Source organism: Bos mutus, chromosome 7, assembly GCF_027580195.1.
Source record: "Bos mutus isolate GX-2022 chromosome 7, NWIPB_WYAK_1.1, whole genome shotgun sequence".
NCBI lineage: Eukaryota > Metazoa > Chordata > Mammalia > Artiodactyla > Bovidae > Bos > Bos mutus.
Genome location: NC_091623.1, coordinates 77,602,578 through 77,629,566, shown reverse-complemented (window position 1 = coordinate 77,629,566; position 26,989 = coordinate 77,602,578). Strand labels below are relative to the sequence as shown.

Here is a 26,989-nt window from a genome sequence, read left to right as displayed (position 1 = left end):
AAAACATATAGCTGACAGATTACACATAATGGCTGAAGATAAAATGTAATAACAAGTAAATGTGTAGACAGAAATTCTTACTTATTAATTTCATCTTTAAAGGGCAATTTACCCAAACTTATTTTAGGGAATTTTAGTTTTATCTCTTTTTTTTTATTCCTTTGTATTTTGCTGGATTTACTTGAGTAATTTACATTGTAGAAAAATCAGAAAATGTAAGAAAATAAAATTCGTCTATAATTCTATCTAAAGATAATAATTTTGAATGACATACTTAATTGGCATATAGCTTTCCAAATCTATCAATTATAAAGTATTTCCCACCCCCTCATGGAATATTACATTATAAATGTCTTTTTCAATAGATGAAGTTTTAAATGGCTGTGGAATATTCTATTTTTTGGTAAATATGGTTTATTTTGTCTAGTAATTCTTTAGCAGTATATTTGCTTTAAAGCCATGTTTAAGCCAGTTGACAGATACTAATATATTGGCTGAAGTGAGGGAGGTAGATCATGGAAATGCTATCCATGTATTAGAGACCATTTTGATAGCTGCTACAGTATTTACTTTTTATTGCAGGATAAACTGTTTTTTCTAATAATCATGTTTCAACATATAGTTTAAGGTGCCTTTTAAAATTGTCTATGTGTGATTACTAACTGATGACGTTCTCAAATGAAGAGAATTTGCTTCCTCCTTTCCTTTCTTTTCCCCTCTTTCCCCTTCTTTCTTTCTTTCTTTTTTTTAATAAACAAGCAAAAGTGCAGTTTCTTTCAGAGTTACTCCATTTTATCTGAAGGAGTTCCAACCTATCCATCTTTAAAGGGCAATTTTATCCAAACTTAAAATACTGCCACTTCTTTGGTAAGGGCAATATAATAAGAGCTCTGAAAATCACCCTTTAATAACTATCAGCAATAAAACAAATAGAATTATTCATATGCAACTTTATTTATAGAATGAGCAAAGGCTGATGGAATTTTCCAGCAAAAAAGAGACCTTAAGTGGATTTGGCAATGGATTCTTAGATATAATCCCCAAAGCACAACAAAATAGATAAATTGGACTTCATCAGAATTAAAAATTTGTGCATCAAAAGACATTATGAAGAAAAAGGAAAGATAACCTAAAGAATGAGATAAAATATTTGCAAATTATATATCTGATAAAGAATTTCTATCTAGAATATGTGAAGAACTCCTAAAACTCACCAACAAAAAGATAAACAGCTCAAAGAATGGGCAAAGGACTTGCACAGACATTTCTCTAAAATAGGTATACTAATTGTCAACATGCACATGAAAAGATACTCAACATCGTTAGTCACTAGGGATACACAAAACAATGAGATATCACTTGACACCCATTAGGATGGCTATAACTAAAAAAATAAAATAAGTGTCGGTGATGATATGGAGAAATTAGGGCCCTCATATATCACTGGTGGAAATGTAAAGTGGTGCAGCCACTATGGCAAGTCGTTTGTTACTTCCTCATAAGTTTAAATATAGAATTATCAGATGACTCAGCAGCTTCACTCCTAGATATATACCCAGAAGAAGTGAAAACAAGATTCAAATAAGTACATCTATGTGCATGTTTATAGTAGTACATAATAGCATCCCAAAAGGTGGAAACAACTTAAATATGCCCATCAATGGATGAATGAATAAACAGGTAGTATCTGATCTGATATACATAAATGGAGTATTATTAGCCATAAAAAGAAATGATGTCCTGATTCATGCTACAATATATTCAGTTCAGTCGCTCAGTCATGTCCGACTCTTCGCGACCCCATGAATCACAGCACGCCAGGCCTCCCTGTCTATCACCAACTCCCGGAGTTTACTCAGACTCATGTCCATCGAGTCAGTGATGCCATCCAGCCATCTCATCCTCTGTCGTCCCCTTCTCCTCCTGCCCCCAATCCCTCCCAGCATCAGAGTCTTTTCCAAAGAGTCAACTCTTTGCATGAGGTGGCCAAAGTATTGGAGTTTCAGCTTTAGCGTCTGTCCTTCCAATGAACACCCAGGACTGATCTCCTTTAGGATAGACTGGTTGGACCTCCTTGCAGTCCAAGGCACTCTCAAGAGTCTTCTCCAACACCACAGTTGAAAAGCATCAATTCTTCGGCGCTCAGCTTTCTTCACAGTCCAACTCTCACATCTATATATGACCACTGGAAAAATCATAGCCTTGACTAGACGGACCTCTGTTGGCAAAGTAATATCTCTGCTTTTTAATATGCTACCTAGGTTGGTCATAACTTTCTTTCCAAGGAGTAAGCGTCTTTTAATTTCATGGCTGCAATCACCATCTGCAGTGATTTTGGAGCCCCAAAAAATAAAGGCTGACAGTGTTTCCACTGTTTCCCCATCTATTTCCCATGAAGTGATGGGACCAGATGCCATGATCTTCATTTTCTGAATGTTGAGCTTTAAGCCAACTTTTTCACTCTCCTCTTTCACTTTCATCAAGAGGCTTTTTAATTCCTCCTCACTTTCTGCCATAAAGGTGGTGTCATCTGCATATCTGAGGTTATTGATATTTCTCCCAGCAATCTTGATTCCAGCTTGTGCTTCTTCCAGCCCAGAGTTTCTCATGATGTACTCTGCATAGAAATTAAATAAGCAGGGTGACAATATACAGCCTTGATGTATTCCTTTTCCTATTTGGAACCAGTCTGTTGTTCCATGTCCAGTTCTAACTGTTGCTTCCTGACCTGCATATAGGTTTCTCAAGAGGCAGGTCAGGTGGTCTGGTATTCCCATCTCTTTCAGAATTTTCCACAGTTTATTGTGATCCACACAGTCAAAGGCTTTGGCATATATATATATATATATGTACCTTAAAAATCTTTTTCTTAGGGGAAGAAAAGCCACTGACTTGTATACTTTAAAAGGATTAAATTAGTACATTTTAGAGAGACAGAGGCTGACTAGGAATAGTTTAACCCTCTCAGTTTACTGATAAGACTCAGACCCAATGAGGTTAAATGATTTATCACTTGATTAGTGGCATAGCCAGATGAGACCCTAGTCTGACAGAATTGGGGGGCGGAACATAAGATTTAAAGTGAGATGATTGAGTTTAAATTCTAGACTGTGGTCAAAAATCTGAGTTTTTCTGCAGTAAATTTCTCAATTTGAACGTGTGGTTGGTAATACCTGCCTCTTAAGATTATTGATAGAATTACATGAGATATCTCTGAAATGCCTATTAGAATGACTATCACATAGTAGGAACTTAGTGTAATTGAATTTGAATTTGAAGTCGTATAGTTTAACATTGTGTAAGGAATATAAGTTATTCTGGAAAATATTTTTAGGAAAAGATTACTTTAGAAGACAGTTGAGTACTGGCTTGATGGCTTATATAGTATTTTGCTCTTACTTAAAAAATTGTTCAGTGTTACAGTATTGTCCTTTGTAACCAGGCTGTTGGAATTGAGATTGAATTATCTGTAGCCATCATTTTTTTTTTTTTTAACAAATTACTGTTTCTTTTCTTTTAATTAGTAGAAAAGATTCCCGAATGAATATAGAGGAAGAATGCCACTTCCTTAATTACTCATATTACGTTATAGTCTACTTGAACTCCCTGTGGGATTTTTTTTTTCGCCCACAATGACGTTTTATAGAGTATGTGCTCTGAAAGAACAAGCCCACAGGGATAGTATGGCATTGTGCCAATTACAAATGTAATTTTCTATTATATTAAACCATCTTTGCTTTTATATAACTAGTCTCAATTATAATACTTTGTATTTACTTGGTAGCTTTTAGCTACGAGGCTCAAAACTCTACAGAGACTCAAAGCACTCCAGTGAGGTAGGCATACTATAATCATCCTTTTTAGTTAAGAAAAGAGGAGGATGATATTATTTGTGAATGCTTCAGTAACAGAAGAAATAATCTACTAAAAATCTGTCACTGGTTATAGGATTTGTTGTTCAGTCACTAAGTCGTATCTGGCTTTTTTGCAGCCCCATAGAGTGTAGCCTGCAAGGCTCTTCTCTCCGTGAAATTTCCCAGTTAATACTGGAGTGGGTTGCCATTTCCTTCTCCAGGGGATCTTCCCAACCCAGGCATCTAACCCACATCTTCTACATTTTCAGGTGGATTCTTTACCACTGAGCCACCAGGGAAGCAGTTATAGGATAGTCTTATTTTTAACAAATGAAAATTTCTTCTTCCTCATGTAAATAATGTTTAGATTTTTATCCACATTTTATTTGTTTGGGTATTTTCTCTACTTTTCAACTGATTGTACTGTATGTTGACTTTCTTTGACTCTAAAGTACAAGAAAATATGAACACTGTAAGCGTGTACCTAAAGTAGTTTGATTGAATGATTTAGATTTATCAAATATTTTGCTGTAGACAGGTAAGTAATTTATAGATTTATTGACAAATTTATATTTAGATATAACTTGTACATTTCTTAGCTTTGAGATGGGTATTGTGTATTCACTTGTGAGTTAGTTATAGTCAAGTCCTTAGGTATTTTAGGTTGGCATGCTAATGACTAATAATATAATAAGACTGCTGCCATTAAGTGTATTTACACTTCTCTTTTATGGTACATATGTTCTTTATGAATTAAGTACTACCTATAGGACTATTCAGAGAAGGCAATGGCAACCCACTCCAATACTCTGGCCTGGAAAATCCCATGGACGGAGGAGCCTGGTGGGCTGCCATCTGTGGGGTCGCACAGAGTTGGACACGACTGACGTGACTTAGCAGCAGCAGCAGCAGCATAGGACTATTACATAGAATAATAAGAACAGTTTAAAAATATGTTTTAAAATGGGATCTAATTAATGGTAATTCCTAAAAAAAAAAATAAAGATTTCTCATAGAGAAATTTTGTTTATTTAAGAAGTAAACTCATAAGTTGCCTTGGGTCAGTTCTTATGAGAGGACAACTAATTTCTTTATGAAATTATATGAAATTTGCAAGTGGCCAAGATATCTCATTGTCTCTTTTGTAAGTACTGCCACTTTATATTTTTCTGAATTCTAGACGTTCTAGGTAGATCGAGCTCATCAAAGCTGAGTGTCTTGATGGCTGCAGTGCATAGAGAGTAAGCACTATGTCTGGTAGTACCACATTTAAACAGTTAAGAAGATAATGATAATAGATAACATTTATTGACCATTTAATATATGCCAGGTATCCTATGTGCTTTTATACTTTGTCTCATTGGACCCTTGAAATTAATAAACAATAAGTCACGTTTTTAAATTTGCTCAGAAGGACTGAAAATAATGTACAGTTTAATAAAGTAGCCACTCTGCTTCCACAGTGATTCCTTTGCCATCTGTCTTTAATGAGGTCCATGAGTAGTGCCTATTCTCATAGTCATTATGGTTTTATCTTGTTCTTAAACAATTTTGTTTTGATAGTCATGAAACTCTCCTGAGGGTAGGTGATTTATCTCCATTTGCCATGTGTGAGAGGTGAGAGAATGACCTTGATACAGGATTGCATTGAGAGTTGTTCCTGTTCTTTTCTGGCAGGGCTGTCTGGGTGAAGTACTCATAGTACTCGGGAATCAGGGCATTGCTGGTAGTAAAATAGAATCTGTACTGGATTTTTCTAGATTATAACTGCTCAGTTGAAGTGCGAGTAGGTAACAGGTTAGCTGATTGACCTCTTCTCTCTTGGGGCAGTCAAGCAGTGTGTGGGGGACCTGGAGGCCTTAGCCTGTCACCTAACCTCAAGCTGCCTTGTTGGTTAACCACATTGTAGAGTACAATGAAAAACCTGTATATGGGTCAAGAAGCAGCCATTAGAACCGGACATAGAACAACTGACTGGTTCAAAATTGGAAGAGGAGTACGATAAGGCTGTATATTGTCACCTTGTTTATTTAACATACGTGCAGAGTACATCATGTGAAATGCTGGGCTGGGTGACTAACAAGCTGGAATCAAGATTGTTGGGAGAAATAACAGCAATCTAAGATGTGCAGATAATACCACTATAATGGCAGAAAGTGAAGAGGATCAAAGAGTCTCTTGATGAGGATAAAAGAGGAGAGTGAAAAGCTGGTTTGAAACTCAGCCTTCAGAAAACTAAAATCATGGCATCTGGTCCTGTGACTTTATGGCAAATAGAAGGGGAAAAAGTGGAAGCAGTGACAGTTTATTTTCCTGGGCTCCAAAATCACTGCAGATGGTGACTCCAGCCATGAAATTAAAAGATGCATACTCCTTGGTAAGAAAGCTATGACAAACCTAGACAGTGTATAAAAAACAGAGACATCACTTTGCTGGCAAAGGTGCATATAGTCAAAGCTGTGTTTTTTTCCAGTAGTCAGCATGGATGTGAGAGTTGGACTATATAAGCCTTCTTTATGAAGGCTGACTGCTGAAGATTTGATGTTTTTGAATTGTGGTGGTGGAGAAGACTCTGGAGAGTCCCTTGCACTGCAAGGAGATCAAACGAGTCAATCCTAAAGGAAATTAACCTTGAATATTCATTGGAAGGACTGTGCTGAAGCTCCAATACTTTGGCCACCTGGTGTATAGGGCCAGCTCATTGGAAAAGACCCTGATGCTGAGAAAGATTGAAGGCAAAAAGAGGGATGACAGAGGATGAGACGGTTAGTAGGTCTCACTGACTCAATAGACAGGAATTTCAGCCAGCTCTGGGAGATAATGGAGGACAGAGGAGCCTGGTATCACAGGGACTTGGACGTGACCTAGTGACTGAACAATAACAACAAAGAAGTGTAAACATCATCATTTTTTGTCAGTGCTGGAATGTGAGTTAGGCCTCAGGAAACTGTTTCAGAAATGTGAAGCCGTAGAAATTATATAATATTTTATCCTTTTTAGTATATAATTCTCTCCTATTTAATTGCTGATGAGATGTTGAATTTAGAGCTTGAACCTTTATACTTAGCAGCTTAACGGTAGCCACTTTGCATAAAAGTATAAACATTTCCTAACCGGATTGTGTTTACCAATCATTTGTGTCAGTTGATGGAGGACAAACTTGACCTGTTTACTTGAGAATGCTTTTCACCTGCAATTTTCTTTTTGGGGAAGTTTGGTTTACAAGTAGTTTTAGCTAATTATTGAAACTCTGTGACATAAAAATTCTTTCAGATAGTTTATAATTAATTTGTGTTAAGCAATTCGTAATTCAGGTTGGCCCAAGTCTTTACATTCAAAGAGTGCCTTTATTAACCCACATAGTTTCCCCTAATCCTCATTTCTCTCAGGTTCTCCTATAAAACTTATTTTTCTTTTTTGCATATTAATGTTAAAAAGAGTGATGGATGGTTTCTTCTGTTTTATTTTTTTCTTTTACATATACAGAGGCTTATGGAGAGATGGATTTTACGGTCTGTAAGGTCAGTGGAGAAGATGGTGATCTAATAGAGATAAGACTCTAATATGAGGAGGGAGAGGAAATTCCTTAGGAAAGTACCACATGGGCTGTCGACATAAGATTTCTTAGTAAGTCAGTTTCAGTCATATTATTTTTCTTCAGAAGTTTGTTGGAACTGTTTGCTGTTTCTTTAGTTGGTCATTTAGATTTGGAGTGCATTTTTGTCTTTTAGCCCTAGAATCACCTTAGCACACATGAGATGTCAGCTAGCATTGACTGAGAAAACAAGATTCACATTTTCCATCTCACACTCACACTGACTCCAGGACTTACCCTTGTTCAAGGAATGGTGGATCTAATTGCTTGCATTTTTAAATTAGTATTCTATCTCTGTTTGCAAAGTGTATAGTTGAAGTTATGTAAGTGAATTGTGGTTAAATTCACATAAATATGTCATTGTGTTTTATTAACTGATGACTCGTATGTGCTTTGTCCCTTTTATGTTTTACTCACTTACGCATTCAGATTCTTCAGGTTCTCTTGTCTTAGAATTTAAAAGTACTACTATGTACATTAAAGAAGGTCACCTACCTGTTACCAATCTCTTACTGATTTATAGGATTAGAGCCTGTTAGAGAAAAGTTTCTTAAACATAAATTCACTGATAATCTATATTTGTCAAGTAAGTATAATCTTATAAAAATCTTGTAGGTAAACACATATTCAGTGTGTCCAAATGAAAAATGGAAGGGATAAGATAGTATAGATGATAGGTACTAACTTTAAAATTGACTGGGAGACATGTGACTGTATTGACCTAGTTGGTGCCAATTTGAAGAATTCTAGTATGATTCCCTGTTTTCCTTCAAGTTGTATTGAGTAGGGTTCTGTTGCTGCAAGCCAAGTTGTTTTAATTGGATTTAGATTCAGGCATGACTATCTCCCATGGCTTCTGTTCTTGTAGGCGCTACTTATACTGCTTTGTACAGTAGGGGCTTGCCTTTATCTATATTCATAGTATTAATCACCTATTAATTTTTCATTTTAGGTCATTAAAACATGTCACATTCATTAGTATCGTAATTAGAAAATCAATTATCCTCCTAACTTAAGGACCAAAAGATTTGAGAACAACTGTGGTATTTAATTTCTTATATTTAAAAAGGTCTGACTGAAGATTTTAATTTTAATTTTGTCCCCTTGTTAATATTGTTGTAGGGAGGTTTAGTCTTTGTTACTAAATACACACCTTATTAAATCAGTGTGTGTCCTGGGACAAGACATTTTTCTGGATCCCAGTGATTTCTACCATCCAGCTAAAAACTATTACATTTGATAGATAATAGAGAATAAGGTGGAGGACTTTGGAGTTGGCATTGACATGTAGTAAAAAGATCACAGACTTTGGGATCACATTCTTTACCTTTTGGGGACTAGTTGAAGAATCTTGGGCAGGTTACTTACTTGATTGAAACTCAAGTTCTGGTCTGAAAGTTTGGACAATAATAGCAATCTCCCAAGGTTTTTCTGGAATTAAATACAGTGTATGTGCACTCAGTCGTGTGCTCCTTTGCGACCCCATGGACTGTAGCTAGCCAGGCTCCTCTGTCCATGGGATTTCCCAGGCAAGCATACTGGAATGGGTAGCCATTTTCTCCTCCAAGAGATCTTCCCAACCCAGGGATCAAATCTGCCTCTCCTTTGTCTCCGGCTTTGGCAGGCGGATTCTTTACCACTGCACCACCTGCTGCTACTGCTGCTAAGTCGCTTTCAGTCGTGTCCGACTCTGCGAGACCCCATAGATGGCAGCCCACGAGGCTCCCCCATCCCTGGGATTCTCCAGGCAAGAACACGAGTGGGTTGCCATTTCCTTCTCCAATGCATGAAAGTGAAAAGTGGAAGTGAGGTCGCTCAGTTGTGTCTGACTCTTCGTGACCCCATAGACTGCAGCCTACCAGGCTCCTCCATCCATGGGATCTTCCAGGCAAGAGTACTGGAGTGGGGTGCCATTGCCTTCTCCGCTGCACCACCTGGGAACCCCTTAAATATGGTAGGAAGTGTAAAAGCATCTGTTACAGTATAGCACATTGATATCTTCATTTCTTAAAGAGATCTTTCCAGTTTAGGGCAGGAGAATCAAAATGCCTAGCTCTTTATAAGGCCGTTATAAGCTGTTTATAAGGCCTTTTTATTGTTAAGTTTTGCCAAAAGTGGAACTAGTTGTGAAAGTAGAAAGCATAAAGAAAATAATTCCTTCTTATCCTTTTTTTTTTTTTTAATATTCTTTTTATCTTTTGGATAAATTTAGGGACAAAATGTTTAAGGGAAGATTAGGTCTATTAGAAGACCTTACTGAATTTTGTTCTTTGGTGCTGGTGACCTTTCGTTAGCAGTTTGAACCAAGTGAAAAAGGTTAATAAAGCTGTACAGTAAAACAATCTGACTAAAAATAAAGCTGCATGCTTAATAGAAAGCCTGTGCCTTTGCTTATAAGTGGGAGAATATAACTTTGAATGTTTGATGAATGGAGAACTTTCATAAGAGTTGTGACTTTACCTGTTCAATTTTAAAATAAAAAAGTTCAAAATGTACAGATCAGGTAAGAGTATAAATTATTATGGGAAAGTGTATATAAAATAGAAATTAGAAGGTTATGGTCAGCCTAATGTTACATCTATAATGAAGATATAAAAAATTAAGTGAAAGTATCTTCCAGTTTTGTATTTTTAACCAGAGAAAAGTTATTTTCTGTGACTACTTTTATTTACAAAAAACAGCCACTGACTTGCTTCTAAAAATTTTAGATTATTTAAGTCCTGTAAGAACTTCATCTGAAATAGTTTTAGCAGCATGCAGTGTCAGTAATTATCATGTGAACTCAGCATGACGTTTGGCTCTTCTGAAATTGGTTTGAAATTTGCTTGTGCAGTTTTACCCAGTTACGTTAGTGACCTTGAAAGACAATACCAGTCACAGCAGTGTTCTGTGAAAGAAGTTTCAGTAAACTGCAGTTAATTTAAAATTACTTATGATTGTCACTTAGTCAAGAGAATTGTTTAACATGGCATTTCCCTCAATTGAAAATAACATAAGCTAAGAAGTAGATTTTAAAAATATTATTGGTGAATTTGCTTCCATAAAACCAGGAGAGTAAAATTGTAATGTTCTGTGGTTGGTATAAAGAAAATGTTTAAACTTAAAATGTAAATTTCAATTTCTCAATAATGTTCTGCAGAAATACTAACCCTTAAAATATACACTAAAACGTGGGAATAGGGGACACATTTTTCTTTTAGCCTCAAGTTCCGGGAACTGATAAGAACTTCACAGTACACCCATTTCCCTCAACCCCTAGCCTTTTGCTCTTATTATCCTACATTTTTCTTAAATATGTTATAGGCCTTTCACTATACTAATATATTTGTTAAAACAAATAATTGTCTTTACAGAAATTTAAAGTCCCAAGTCAGTTGATTTAAGCTATGGAGATTTTTTCTGGGTGGGCCTGGCCCAATCAGCTGTTCACTTTAAAAGCAGAAAACTTCCTCTGGCTGGTAGCTGAAGAGAAATCAGAAAGATCTGAGGTGTATGAAGGACTCTGTGTGTTGCTGGTTTGAGGATGGAGACACTGGTGAGAAAGAATGAGGGCAGCCCCTAGGAGAAGAGAGTGTTTTCTGGTTGACGGCAAGGAAACAGGGAACACAGACCATTAGCTACAAGAGCTAGGTTCCACCATCAACCTGAATGAGCGTGGAAGCACATTCTTTCCTGGAGCCTCCAGGTAAACGCCCTACCTGCCTGACACCTGATTATACCCAGTGAGAGGCCAGCCAAGCCTGTCTCAACTACCGACCTGTAGAACTATGAACTAGTAACTGCATCTTGTTTTAAGCCGCTCAGTTTGTGGTAATTAGTTATATAGCAAAAAAGAAAAACAAATATACTTTATAAGGCCTTTTGTCAGTCTGAACATTTCTATGAGGCTCTGTCTTAGCTGTTTCAGAAGTCTTAACATAGCATACAGCCCTACTCTGGATTTGATCTTTACCTGAAAGCCGTTTCATTATTTGAGAATACTTTTGTCACCTGGAGGTGCTTGTAACTTGGCATAGCTTTACTGTTTAACCCAACAAGTCCTCGCTCTTTTACAAGTCCTCACTCTTTTGGAGCTAATAGTTCATTTTTTTTTTTTTAAAGATGTATTTTATTTATTTTTGGCTATGCTGGGTCTTCGTTGCTGTGCAAGGGCTTGCTCTAGTTGTGGCGAGCTGGGGCCACTCTCTAGTTGTGGTGTGTGGGCTTCCCATTGTGGTGGCTTCTCCTGTTGTGGAGCACAGGCTCTAGGCACATGGGCTTACAGCGGTTGCAGCACACAGGCTTATTTGCTCCTACCCATGTGGGATCTTCCCAGACCAGGGATCGAACCCATGTCCCCTGCATTGGCAGACAGAGTCTTAACCACTAGACCACCAGGGAAGCCCTAAAAGTGCATTCTTTAGTTCATCTCTTTCCTCTTGTGTGTTACATGCAACGAGAAGCCCAGTGGCACTTTTAGTCATTGAGTTAATTAGGAACATTTCCCACTTTCGAACATTTCCCATTTTCTTCTCCAGGGAATCTTCCTGTCCCAGGCATTGAACCTGGGTCTCCTGAGTTGGCACATGGATGTTTTATCCCTGGCCACGAAGAAAGCCTTCTCGGCCTTTGAGGTTCCCACTAACACTGTACTCAGTGCCCTTAAGGCTTTAACTCAGTCTCCACCTCAATTCAGAGAAGGCAATGGCACCCCACTCCAGTATTCTTGCCTGGAGAATCCCATGGACGGAGGAGCCTGATAGGCTGCAGTCCATGGGGTCACTAGAGTCAGACACGACTGAGCGACTTCACTTTCACTTTTCACTTTCATGCATTGGAGAAGGAAATGGCAACCCACTCCAGTGTTCTTGCCTGGAGAATCCCAGGGACGGGGGAGCCCGGTGGGCTGCCGTCTGAACAGCCGGCACGACTGAAGCGACTTAGCAGCAGCAGCAGCAGCCACCTCAATTCAAGAGCAAGCATCTGAAGGTAGAAGTGCGTGACATTTTTATGACCTTGACACAGAAGTCACATAAGCATAATTTCTGTTGTTCTCTACTGGTTGAAGCAGTCACAAGGTCTGCCTTCAGCGGGGAGGGGAACTGACCACACTTCTGTACGGGTGAAGTGTTGAGGTCATATTGAAAAAGGGGCTTCTCGGGTAAAAGATACTGTGTTTATATTTGGAGAATTAAATCTACCACAGAGCTCAGCATTTTAGCTTGCATTTTAAAATTGCATTTTATTTGATTTGTAATGGTCTTTCAGAATATAATGCTACCAACCCTGTAGCCCATTTCACAATTAAAGATTTATAGGAAAATCTAAAGTTTTATTTATAATAGTCTTATAGCATATCCAATACTAACATCAGCTAACTGGTACATTCTTTAATTAAAAAATTAAAAATTAAATTTAATTAAAGTTATTATCTGGTAATTCAAGCTGAAATTAGTCAAAGCTATGGTTTTTCCAGTAATCATGTGTAGATGTGAGAGTTGAACCATAAAGAAAGCTGAGCACTGAAGACTGGATACTTTTGAACTGTGGTGTTGGAGAAGACTCTTGAGAGTCCCTTGGACTGCAGGGAGATCAAACCAGTCAATCTTAAAGGAATTCAGTCCTGAATATTCATTGGAAGGACTGATGCTGAAGCTCCAATATTTTGGCCACCTGATGCGAAGAACTGGCTCATTGGAAAAGACCCTGATGCTGGAAAGATTGAAGGCAGGAAGAGAAGGGGACAACACAGGATGAGATGGTTGGATGGCATCACTGACTAGATGGACTTGAGTTTGAGCAGCTCTGGGAGTTGGTGATGGATAGGGAGGCCTGGCAATCCTCCCTATCCATCCATAGGGTGCAATCCATGCAATCCATGGGATGACAAAGAGTCGGACACAACTGAGTGACTGAACTGAACTGAGCTCAAGCTGATTTTTTCTTGTTTAATGAGTTTAGATTTTTAAAGAAAAGTATTCTCTTAACCGAGTCAATCTGTAACTCTCTTTTATACTTCGTGTTACAGATTTCAAAAACTGTAGAATATAAACTGAACAAATACAAGTTCTGATGCATGATTTTTCAGCTTTTTTTTTTTTTTTTTACAATGGTGCCTTTTTCTTTAAGAGAAGTTTCTAAGTGTAGCTTATTATTATTTTGTATTACACATATCTCTTCTCACCAAAGTCAGGCTGATCGTCAGCTATGGTACCTACTGAAACCTTGAGGGAAGGTTCTCTCAATCTCTTGTGGCTTCTCTCATTTCTGGACTTTCCCTGGTCGAAAAAGTCCAGGACTTTTGCTTTCAGCTCTAGTGGGCCTAGGAGGCAATTCTGCTCAAACGTTTCTCATCACAGTAAGATTTAACAAGGAACTTCTGAAGAAGTAGATAAATGATGGAGGAATAATATTTAGCAGGAGTTTTTGAATCACTGTTGAACACACATCTTAAAAAAACTATTACTGAAAGTGAATGGTGCTCCTGATGAGAGACAGTGACAGTTCATCTCATATTATAGTGCCTGCTAGATTTTACTGAATCGTTAAGCAAACACAGGGAATCCTCTTTGCACCTTCAGTCTTAAACAGGCTGACAGAATGAATCAGTGTTGCTTTGATTACATGAATTAAATAAAATCTCTGCAGAGCATGTCATTTAAACAGAATAGTTCGGTCTAACGTGCTCTCGGACCTGGACACATTCCTAGTTCTTTGGCTGTCGCAGTCTGTCCTGTGGCCTCTCTGATGCACGTCTTTTATGCATGCTGAATTATGTATGTACAGAAAAGCGCATAAAAAGCAAATTTACAGTTAATCACAAAGCTGACATCTGTGTAACTACCATCCAGCTCCATTCCAGATATAACTTATTGCCAGCTTTCCAGAAGTTTTCTCGGCCTGTCCTATATAGTTTCCTCTTCTTTTTCCCTCTTACGTAGTGTACCTTCTATAATATTGTTTGTTTTTATTGACTGTTTTATTTTTGACATTATTTAAAAGGTATTACATTATTTTCTTGTGTTGCTTGCTTCAAAATTATGTTTTTGATGTTTATTCTTATTGCTGTGTACACAGTTTGTTCATTTTCATTGCTGTATAGCATATTATTATATGAATAGATCACATTTTATTTATTCATTACAATTAAAACATTTTATATTCATTACATTGTTGATAGGCATTTGGGTTGTTGCCAGTTTTTAGCTATTATGAGTACTGCTGCTATGAACATTCTGATACATGCCTTTTGTTGCATAAGAGCATCTGTTTCTGTTGGTATCTGCCTGGGAGTGGAATTGCTGGGTGTTATGATATATGCCAAAGTCACACTTAAAATTGTTTTGAGACAACATTTCTTTCTCTAGACATATTTTGGGTTTGTCAGATTGTGAGACAACTCCTTTAAGACTATAGAAGGCTTTTTATTTAGTTGAGAGGGTCTTGTAGGCCCCTTCATTTTTCTCGTAGAGACATTTACAAGGGGTTTTTACATTTTGATTTGGCCTGCAGTCCCAGACTATATGTTTGGAAAATGTTTTGCCAGCTGAGAGACTGGAGGTAAGAAGCACTTGTTATTTTTCAACCCAACAAGTCCTGGCCCCTCTTTATTCCTTCTAAATTTTGCTTGTGAGTTGATCACATTTTTCTTTAGCTCATCTCTTTTTTGCCCTGTTACCTTATCATACACAGCTGGGAACAGCCAGCTGACTTTTAACACTTGCCTGGAGATCTGAGACAAATCTAAATGTTTATTAAGTAACTTTTTCATCTTCGGAGTACTATAGGCAACACAGTTTTTGCCATTTATTTTGTTACTACATGGCATAAGTTTCCATTTGTTTTCAGCCTCCAGCGAAAATTTTTGTAACCTTTTTCAGCTTTTGCTAAGAGTTTGCTCACCATTTTTTAAGCCTTAGGCCACTGTTTGATTTCAAAAACAGTATTATATACGTTATGTTTAAAATTATGGCTGTACCTCTTTCTGGTACCATCAGTTAGCTATTGCTGCAGAAGGAACCACTCCAAAACAGTGGTTTAAAACGGTACCCACTTATTTCTGTTCGTGGGTCTGTGTATGGGCAAGGTAGTTTGAAGCTCATGTGTCAGCAGTTTGCTGGCAGCAGGCTAGTTTACGATGGCTTTAGTCACCGTGCTGACTCAGGTCACCGTGCTTCACGTCTTCCACCATTTGGCAGGTTAGCCTGGGCTTGTTCGCTTGATTCACAGGGAGCATGAACTGGCACAAGGCCTCTTGAAACCTTGGGGCTGAACCAGCACACTGTTATTCTCAACATATTCTATTGGCCAAAGTCAGTCACACCTACAGGCCAAATCTAAGGAGTAGGGAAATAGATTCTAATTATTGATGGGGATGCTGCAGAGTTACATTTTAGCAATAATGTCTGTAGTAAAGGGTGGAGAATTGGAGTCATCTTTGCAATCTTCCGAAGCATATACATGTTTAATTTTAAAGTAGTTGTAGTTTATACTCATATCAACAGTGTGTAAAAGTTGTGTTCTACATGGTCATCAGAACTTAGTAATGCATCTTTGTTACTTTTAGCTATTTTGGTGATTGTCCAGTGGTATTTTATTGTGGTCTTAATATTTCTTTACTTGAATTTCTAATAAGATGGTTTTCCTTTTTTCCCCCTTTTATTGGCCATTTGAGTATATACTTGTTTTAAAGGGGAGGGGAGAAGTGCCTCCAAAGGCTGAGTTTATTTCTAGGCTGCTCCTGGATCCTCGACTGTAAATCATTACTTTGCTGTTAGCCCTCCAGTGCCTTCAAGTAAATGTTTTTAAATTTTTGCTTTTAATTATCTTTTGGTAAATTTTCTTAGTTAATCCTTAGTGGGAGGGTTAGTCTGAGTCTCCCATTCCTAGAAGTAGAATGTTTGTATTCCTGTGTCTTTGGAGTTTTGACTTTGATGAATCTGGGAGCATTGGGGGTGCACATCTAAAGTTTTAAGGGTTAATGTACAATACGGAAAGACCTTTTGTAAGTGAGGTATCATTTGCCTTGCAAACAGTGATTTTTTTTTTTCTTCCTGAGGCCTGACTGATTTGTTGGCAAACAGTTTTGTTGTGTTTGACATGTAACAGGTGCTAACGTCTTTTGCAATCTTGTCTCTGGGAATAGAGGGTCTAGGTCACTATGTTCATTAATTAAGTCCAGGAAATTTTATTTCTCCTGTGGCTAATCATTTACATTTGACATGAGTCTGTCTTTTGTGCCTCTAGCTTCCTCACTTCTACCTTTGTTCTGTGTACTTTATTTTTCATGTGGCAGTCAGAATTTTTAAATGTAATTCAGATTATGTTATATCTCTGCTTAGTATACTCTAAGGGCTTCTCTTAACTCAAAGACCCAAAGGCCTTAGTATAGCCTGTAAGATCCTATCAGATATAACCCCATGTGTGCTAACTCGCTTCAGTTGTGTTCAACTCTTTGCAACCCTATGGACTGTAGCCCACAGAGGACAGGCTTTTCTGTCCATGGGGATTCTCCAGGCAAGAATACTGGGGTGGGTTGCCATGCCTTCCTCCCGGGGATCTTTTTGACCTAGGGATTGAACCCAGGTCTCCCGCATTGCTGCTGAGCCACAGGCAAAGCCCTCATGACCCCATGCTGCCTGTTTAATTAACTTCATCTGATACCTTTCCTGTCTGTTCCTTCTGCTCTATGCACAGAAGTTGCCTTGTTTTTCCTGGTACACTTCATGGCCTTTGCACTTTCTATTTCCTCTTTTAGAATGCTTCTTCCTTTGTTAGCTACATGGATTGCTATTTCCCCTCTCTTAGGTCTCTGCTCAGATATTTTTCTTGAAGAAGGCAATGGCACCCCACTTCAGTACTCTTGCCTGGAAAATCCCATGGAAGGAGGAGCCTGGTGGGCTGCAGTCCACGGGGTCACTGAGAGTCGGACACGACTGAGCAACTTCACTTTCACTTTTCACTTTCATGCATTGGAGAAGGAAATGGCAACCCACTCCAGTGTTCTTGTCTGGAGAATCCCAGGGACGGAGGAGCCTGGTGGGCTGCCGTCTATGGGGTCGCACAGAGTCAGACACGACTCAAGTGACTTAGCAGCGGCAGCAGCAGCAGATATCTTTCTAGAGAGAAACCTTCCCCAAACACCTTACAAATAATTGCAGCATCTCTCCCATCACTCTTTATCCCCCTTAACTCACTCTGTTTTTCTTTACATTACTGTCATCTCCTAACATAACTATTTATTACTACTTTTATTTTCTGTGCCCCTGTCTTAGAAAGTAAACTCCATGAGAGCAGGGACATGCCTAAAACAATGTCAGCCACACAGTAGACCTTCAGTTAATCTTATGTGTGGATTTAAAAGCAATATAGTTATTTTAATTAAGCAGTTACTATTAAGAGAGCTTGTTGTATAAACAGCTATTTTATTGAACAAAATATGTCTAATGGTAAATAGAAAATTCAAATTTTGCATGTTAACAAATCAAACATTTTGATTATTAATAAATGGAGTTGCGGATGGACTCATATGAAAGGTTTAATAAATTTAATATTTAAAATAGTGTTTTCAAAGTCATTGGAGGGTCGTTTTCTAACTCTGTGTGCCTATACCCTACTTCCTCTCTTCTTCAACAAACAACAAATCTCAGAATGAGGTATGGGATGTAGGTTATATTTTTATAAGTTGTACAAGTATTTTTTGTGTTCTTTGTTAGACACATCTGTTTGAGTACCACTGGTTTAAAGTAAAACTATAATCATTGCTGAGTTAGGGACAAATCTATATCATAGCAACAGCAGCTGCCTATTTCCTGAATGTTTACTATGTGCCCTTGCTTAAAATATTTCATCTGATTTACTCTTCCCAGTAACTCTGTGAAATAGATATTATCTCCATTCTATAAATGAGGAAACTGAGCAGGATCATATGGCTGCTGAGTCAGCTAAGCTGAGATTTGAACACAGGTCTGACTCCAATTTAACAAAGTGTTTAATATGTATAACCCTCTCTGATTTAGAGACAAAATTATTTCAGCAATTGATTTTCTATATAAAATGGGAAAAAGGTCAGAAATGAGGATATGACATGTAGAAAACATGTTGAAGCTAAGCAAATATTTATATAAATTTCATTTTTTGAAGAAAATCAAGAACCAAATTTTGCATTAAAATAATAAAACTTGAAGATTCTGATCAAATTATAGTCTTTATATTTTAGATGAATACAATTATATATTTCTGTTAACAAAATGTGTAGTCTTTTTTTTTTTAACTGAAGTATAGTTGATTTACAGTATTAGTTTCAGGTGTATAACTTAGTCATTCAATATTTTTGCACACTATACTCCATTTTAGGTTATCATAAGACAATGGGTATAATTCCCTGTGTATACAGTGTATCCTTGTTGCTTATCTGTTTTACATAAAGTAGTTTGTATCAGTTAATCCCAAATCCCTGATTTGTCCCTCCTCATTTTTCCCTCCCCTTTGGTAACCACAAGTTTGTTTTCTGTATCTGTGAATCAGTTTGTGTTTTGCATATACATTCATTTGTATTATTTTTCAGATTCCATGTATAAGTGATATTATACAGTATTTGTTTTTCTCTGTCTGACTCATTTTTGTTGTTGTTGTTCAGCCTCCTCGTCATGTCCAACTCTTTGCAGCTTCTTTTACTGAGCATAATATTCTCTAGGTCTATCCAGACTGCTGCAAATGGTAGTATTTCATTCTATTTTTTTTAATGACTAATATTCCTAAAATCTATATTCTTAATAAAGTATGAATGTTTGTTCAAAAAGCATTATGTACCAAGCTCTGTGATAGGTGCTGAGTGGATAGAAATGTATATTCAAGTTTTTCTTTTGAATAGACTTAAATTTTTCTTTTGGATATAATAGATAAAGGCTTGGAAACAATACACTTAATTGGAAAATATGTTAAACACCTAAAATGGTGCCTGACATACTGCTGCTGCTTCTACTGCTGCTAAGTTGCTTCAGTCGTGTCCGACTCTGTGCGACCCCAGAGACGGCAGCCCACCGGGCTCCCCGACCCCCGGAATTCTCCAGGCAAGAACACTGGAGTGGGTTGCCATTTCCTTCTCCAATGCAAGAAAGTGAAAAGTGAAAATGAAGTCGCTCAGTCGTGTCCGACTCTTCGCGACGCCATGGACTGCAGCCTACCAGGCTCCTCCGTCCATGGGATTTTCCAGACAAGAGTACTGGAGTGGGGTGCCCCTACTAGAAACTTACAAATAAGTGTTGAATTAGGGAGGTTTATTCATAGTGCAGTCTGATATACCATGTGTGGTACTGATTTTATATAGATTCATAGGGACGTGTCTGCTGTGGAGTATATATTTGAATTAGGCCTTAAAATGTGAGTGAAAAAAGAAACGAATAGTCTGAGTCAGGGAAGACTATATCCAGTGACTAAATTTCAGTAAGATGAAAACCTATATCTGTTGCCCACAAAGATTTACCTCCCTTGTAGCTTAAACTAAAAACCCAACCAGTTAGAAGGCATTTCATTTTCTGTATGAGTAGATTATTTCAATAACATTGTATTATGACCTTAAAGGGAATCACTGACAAAATCGGGATATTATATATATGTATAAAATTTGAGAAATGTAGATGCCTACTGTAGGCAGAAATGTAGATTGCTTTGAGAAATGTAGATGCATAACCCAATTGCACCATATAAAATGTAGTAAAGCAATCAGGATGCTCTTTAATCCCTAAAAGAGAGGATTTGCCTAATATTGTTGGCCTAAAAGAATTATTTCATAAAACTTTGAACTTTATTGCCAAGTGATCATTTAGAATTTTCAAGTGTGTAGTGAGTATGCTCCTTTCTTAAGACTTCTAGGACAATTCAGGGTAGAATAATGATGGAGCAGGGATTGGAGGCTGTAAAGTACCTAATGTGATGTCTGATAGATTCAGTTCAGTTCAGTCGCTCAGTAGTGTCCAACTCTTTGCGCCCCCATGGACTGCATCACACCAGGCTTCCTTGGCCATCACCAACTCTTGGAGCTTACTCAAATTCATGTCCTTCCAGTCGGTGACGTCATCCAACCATCTCATCCTCTGTCGTCCCCTTCTCCTCCTGTCTTCAACCTTTCCCAGCATCAGGGTCTTTTCCAATGAGTCAGTTCTTCATATCAGGTAGCCAACATATTGGAGCTTCAACTTCAGCATCAGTCCTTCCACTGAATACTCAGGACTGATTTCCTTTAGAATTGGCTGGTTTGATCTCCTTGTTTTGCAAGGGACTCTCAAGAGTCTTCTCCAACACCACAGTTCAAAAGCATCAATTCTTTGGCGCTCAGCTTTCTTTATGGTCCAACTTTGCTCTTAAATGGTAATGAATTATATAAGTCAGTTCCAAGTGCCATTGGACAGCAAAGAGCAAGTTATCTTCCTCTGTCTGTCTGCTTCCCACCTTAGACTCTTGATCCTATCCTCTGCCCATTGAGTACATGAATTAGAAATAGAGTATGGAAGAGATGGGGGCAGGGTGTTCAGGGCTGGTGCACTGGGATGACCCTGAGGGATGGGATGGGGAAGGAGGTGGGAGGGAGGGCCAGAATGGGGAACACATGTACACTCATGGCTGATTCATGTGAATGTATGGCAAAACCCACCACAATATTGTAAAGTAATTAGCCTCCAATTAAAAAAAAAAAAACTAAAAAGAGAGTATGGAAGAGATTATAGTACTTAGGTTATATGTGTCTCAGATTTATTTTGATTTTTCCTGTTGGTCACTGTTGAAGGACAAACTATGAATGTTTTTAAAATGTAAATTTATTATGAAAATTTAGTTTAAATTCACTTATTTATATTTCATACTTTTTCTGGCATTGAGCTAGTCAATTCATTGTATACTGACCCTCAAATGGTAACTTAGCATCCAAATATCAGATCCTGCCTCAAAACGTGAGAAAGACAAGGTCCTTGCACTCTTTAATTAAGTGTGGTAGATAAGGCTGGAAAGACAGGAAAGCACCTGAAGATGGATGAGTCTCTTAGTAAGTGTGAGGTAATAGATCTGTATTCTTTAACCACTCTTTGAATTGCTTCAGATATAAAGATTTTGTTTGAAGGAAAAAACCTGTAAGAAGGACTGCTCTCTGTGAAAATACATAATAATACTGCAGATGCTGATCTCTTGATATCAGAAGCTTCTTTAACTCACTTTTAAGCCTCTGAAGTTGCCTTTGTGCTCAGGGTCTTGGAGCATAAGAGCCCTCTGAAAGCCCATGGCTTTAGTCAAGGACGCGTGCGTTCTTTTCACTTTGTGCTTAAGTTGGGGAAAGTGAGTAGGGCACTGTTTTAGGTTCTGCTTCACTCCCGTGGGAAGCAGCTTGCTTTAGTGCATTTGTTCTCACTTGCCAGTTGGAGGGTCCGTTGTGTGGTGAAAATATCTGTAAGATTGTCAACTGTTCTTTCTTCAGAAGGCTTGCATCTTATTTTGAGATTGTCTTTCTTTTCCTTTTTGTTAAATGTTAATATCCTTCTCTTTTATACAGTAATGCTGATGGTAGATAGTAGGACTTAAAATACATATAAATTCTTAGAAAGTAAAATGTTGCTAGCCACATGAGGACCACCGGTGGAGTGTGTGTGTGTGTGTGTGTGTGTGTGTTGTTCTGGTTTATGAATCTGAAAATCCGGAAAGTGCTATCTTAGTAGAAAGATCGTAGGCTTTGCATTCAGCAAACCTGGTTTAAATTTTTTCTCTGCTATGGTTGTTATCTTTTTTTATTTCTAAAATGGGGTGTGAATACCTGTCTCCTATGGTTGTTGTGAGGATTGTCTGAGATAATATAAATGTAAATGTAGTGCCAAGTGAATAATAGGAGCTGAATAAATTTAGTTTCTTCTTCTTTTTTTTTTTTAGTTTCTTCTTTCTTAACTGGTTGGGCGTAGAGGGAATCTCAAGTAAAGTTACCACTTAAATTGAATGTAAATCCAAGAGGAAAAAAATGAAGCAAGGAAAAAGCCTTGGCATTCTACAGTTTGATGAGCCTCTTAGTAAATGGGTATGAGATGGTACCTTGTACATATTTGGAGTTTAATACATATGTATTGATTTTAAAATGTTGAATAGTGGAGTTAATACATGTTTGAGTCATAAAGAAAAATCCAATTTTGAGAAAAGTTGGAAGATTTAAAATTTTATTGTTGTAGTGAAGTGAATCAGGTGGTGGTCAAAACACTGTGGTGAAGAACCCATCGTTTATATTGCTGTGCTCAGTCTCTCAGTTGCGTCCAACTCTTTGTGACCCCATGGACTGTAGCCTGCCGGGCTCCTCTGCCCAAGGGGCTTTCCAGGCAAGAATACTGAAGTGGGGTGGCATTTCTTACTCCAGGGGATCTGCCTGACACAGGGATCAAACCCACCTCTCACATCTCCTGCATTGGCAGGTGTATTCTTTACTACCAGTGCCACCTGGGAAGCCCCATTTATATTACACATTTTAGGAAAGTATTACAAAAATTTCCAATCTCATTATTATACTTATAACAGTAACTTACAGTAATTCACATATGTGTTCTTTTTTGTTTTATTTATTTATTTTTTTGCACTGTGATTCAGTATTTTTGTGGATTATATTCCATTACAGGTTATTATAAGATATGGGTATAATCAATTCCCCATGCTATGCTGTATATCTTTGTTGTTCATCTATTTTATATATAGTAGTTTGTATCTGTTAATCCCATACTCCTAATTTGTCCCCTTCCCTCTCCCCTTTGGTAACCAGAAGTTTGTTTCCTATATCTGTGATTCTTTTTCTTTTTTTAATATACATTTATTTATTTTAATTGGAGGCTAATTGCTTTACAATATTGTATTGGTTTTGCCATACATCAACATGAATCGGCCATGGGTGCACACGTGTTCCCCATCCTGAACCCCCCTCCCCTCTCCCTCCCCATACCATCCCTCTGGGTCATGGGTCATGCCAGTGCACCAGCCCCGAGCATCCTGTATCATGCATCGAACCTTTTTGTTTTTTGTTTTAAAGTGGTTTCACACGTTATTACCATTGATGTTTCTAACTATGTATGTACTATGAATGTTAATACTTTATTAAGATTAATAGATGAGAGAAAGCTGAAAGACGGTTAAGTGACTAGCATAGTTAGTCATGGTTAGAAAGTGATAATCAGAACCAAATGCTAAGATAGCTAATATCATTGTCTTTCATTTTTGTTGCTATTATTATGACAAAGACAACTTTATGAGGACCCAGTGCATTTTAACTGTTTTATTTTCTCTTTGTCTTCTATGGAACATTTTAATCCTTATTTTATAAACTCAGAGTCTGATAAAAAAAAAAAGTATGATTTCCCCAGGGTCACATTAATGACCTTGAATTCTGAAGCAGAGTATATCTAACCGCTGAAGTCCCTGTTTGCACTGAGTTGCAGTGACAACAGTTGATGCCATGGCAGTTGGATAAAATCAGTCAAAGGAAATGTTCCTTGGTGTAGACAGTTGAAATAGATGACCTAGATACCCTTTTTCAGGTTTATGAGCAATTGTGTTTCTTGATTATTTTAGAGAACCTTTTCAAATTGCTTTAAACACCCGGAAATTTCTGTGTAAAATAATTTTCCTGGACCAAACATATGCAAAGTAGCTCTCATTTAGTGACATACATATAGATATAAATATGTATATACAGTGTCAACTGTATCTTGTATGTAAGATATATATGTATCTTACATACATATCAGAGAAGGCAATGGCACCCCACTCCAGTACTCTTGCCTGGAAAATCCCATGGATGGAGGAGCCTGGAAGGCTGCAGTCCATGGGGTCGCTGAGGGTCGAACATGACTGAGCGGATTCGCTTTCACTTTTCACTTTCATGCATTGGAGAAGGAAATGGCAACGCACTCCAGTGTTCTTGCCTGGAGAATCCCAGGGATGGGGAAGCCTGGTGGGCTGCCGTCTATGGAGTCGCACAGAGTCGGACACAACTGAAGCGACTTAGCAATAGCAATACATACATATAGTGTGTATGTTTACAATTCAGTTGAGCTTTGGTAGCCATTGTCTCTATATGGCAACCCACCCCAGTGTTCTTGCCTGGAGAATCCCAGGGACGGTGGAGCCTGGTGGGCTGCCGTCTATGGGGTCGCACAGAGTTGGACATGACTGAAGCAACTTAGCAGCAGCAGCAGCATAGGCTATGATCTAACCTAGTAGCTTTTTTGGTAAATTTCTTTGCTCTAAGAAAGAATGTATTTGTTGGAGGTGGAGAGTAACCATGCCCAAGCCCAGCTGGATGGATTATGTATATTCATCGTTCTCCATAATTGAAGTTGGTTAATTTAGAACTAATTTTGGTTAAAGACTTTAACGTATGGATATCACAGCAGTATAATGAGCAGCAAAAATGTGCACCTTGATATCTGAAAGGACAGTTTGTACGCTCTCATCAAATCTGCCTGAGATTTAAGAAGCATACGTCTTTTGGAAGAGATACTAGTGCGTGTCCTGATCAGTGTTTAATTATCGCAGGAGGACAACGTGTAGGATCTAATTTGGAGCATCTATTTTAGATGCAGCACCTTGTCTCCAACAGTCATTCATCTTCCCCCGCCTCGCGCCCCTTCTGTGTGTGTGTGTGTGTGTGACAAAAATTGAGCAAATGTTGTTGGAGTGAGGGGGCCAGGCAGCTGATGGTAATTTGGCCTGTTCATGTTGTTGCTGAATTGCTAAACTGTATCCAGCTCTTTAAGACCCCATGGACTGTAGCCTGCCAGGCTCCTCTGTCCAGGCAGGAATACTGGAGTGGATTGCCAGTTCCTACTCCAGGGGCTCTTCCCTACCCAGAGATCAAACCTGTGTTTCCTGCTTAGTCACTCAGTCATGTTCTACTCTGGCCAATTTATATTCCTCCCTTAATTCCTAGAAATCTCTGCCTCCACTGGGACTCCTTACTACTTCTTCAGAGGTTCAGATAAGAAAAGAGGAATCTTTTTACTTAAAGAATCAGTTAAAGGAAATAATTATTTACTTCAGTGAGAAAATTTTGAAATAATACAGCAATTAAGATATATACAAATGCTTTTAATGTCAAAAGATAGACCATATCTGTTAGAACATCTTGTCTAGTGGTCTGCTTAGATCTTTTTAAAGTATATTCCTAAGTTTTATTTTTTAAATGTTGTTTTTTTCTTCTTGAAAGCATCTTATAATAAATAAACACACACACTCTAAACAAAAAACCCTTGAACCAATGTGAGGAGAAGGTCTTAATTATTTTGTGAATAACTTGTAGTTTATGGTTGGGTTTATTATGTGACATTACATTCTTGAACTAAAAAGTACTTTCACCAAATAGTGCTATTTTACTTTTAAAACCATTTTTTTTTTGGTATAGAATACTTTCTGTGTTTTCTAAGATAGATTAAATGATGTATTTATTTTAATTCAGAAACTAAATGATGTGCAAAGAAAAAAACCCACCCAGTTTCTGTTTGAATGAAATTTATGTTTAAGTTTTTGGTTATGTCTTGTATGTGAGTCAATGACTCCTCCCACTGAAGTAATGGATTTATAGCTACACAAGGGTTGATTGAGATTACTCTATTTTCCCTCACTAATAGAAACAAACTGTGGGTTAATCTATATTTTAAATTACTGATTAAGTTTCCCTCTACCTCCAAGTAAGTGTGGGTAATAGATAACGGTTTGTACAAAGCTTTGGGTAGATCTGTGATGAAATTTCATTAATTTAGAAAAAGTCCTAATGAGCATACCCAGGTTATAAAATCTTCATGTCATGACTGCTAATGAAATGAAAACAGTAAGTTAACTAGTACCTGTCTAGCTTTTAAAACTCTGATTATAAAAGCTGTCATTGTTTACAAATGACCACAGATATCTTTATTTCAAGGAAATTTTGGGATGCTTCATTTATTTACTCATAATATATAAAGTAGTAAAAAAAAAAAAAGGAAAAAAAGAGTGTTTTTCTGGGCTTTACTGCTTACTAAGAAACTCAGTTTTATAATTTTGTGGGGGAAAAGTATATACATTCTTAGAAGGGGTTATGTTGTACAGATCAAATACAACATTTTACATATTATACAACCACTTAATAAGCTATAACATACTCTTGGTAAACTAGAATGAACAAAAGTTGCAGTCTGAATGCTGGAATCTTTAAAGTTCTTGGAGGCTAGACTGAAGCACCCCCTACAAACTTGGAAATGAAGAAAATACTTTACCCTCTGAGAGTTATCTTCTGTGTACACAAAATGAATCATGGCTAAAATATGGAAAGTCACTGATAAAGTCAATATTTATCTTAGTCTGTAGCTTCTAACTTCTTCAGTTTATCAACATATTTAAAGAAGTATGTGCTCCTTTGAAGCTGATGAAGTGGCTTTGTACTGCTGAAGCTCAGAGAGATTTCTGAGACAAGAACTATAATTGTCAGTGCATGAGGAGAGGAAATTTAACTCAGGAAAGTCTGAATAATCTTCTTCCATTGTTGAGGGAGTTGCCTGTGGTGAGAAGGATATTT

General features: G+C 37.6%; 1 protein-coding gene across 2 annotated transcripts in view; it reads left to right on the top strand.

The window, feature by feature from the left end:
- The window catches only part of COMMD10 (COMM domain containing 10), a 188,698-nt gene that overhangs the window by 40,187 nt on the left and 121,522 nt on the right, over positions 1-26,989 (top strand). The window contains exon 6 of one of the 2 annotated variants that reach the window (XM_070374112.1): positions 7,341-7,375. The exons of the other annotated variant lie outside the window; for it this stretch is intronic. Within the exon in view, the coding sequence (XP_070230213.1) occupies positions 7,341-7,375 (35 nt within the window). The remainder of the gene's footprint in view (positions 1-7,340; positions 7,376-26,989) is intronic. 2 annotated transcript variants of the gene reach the window in all.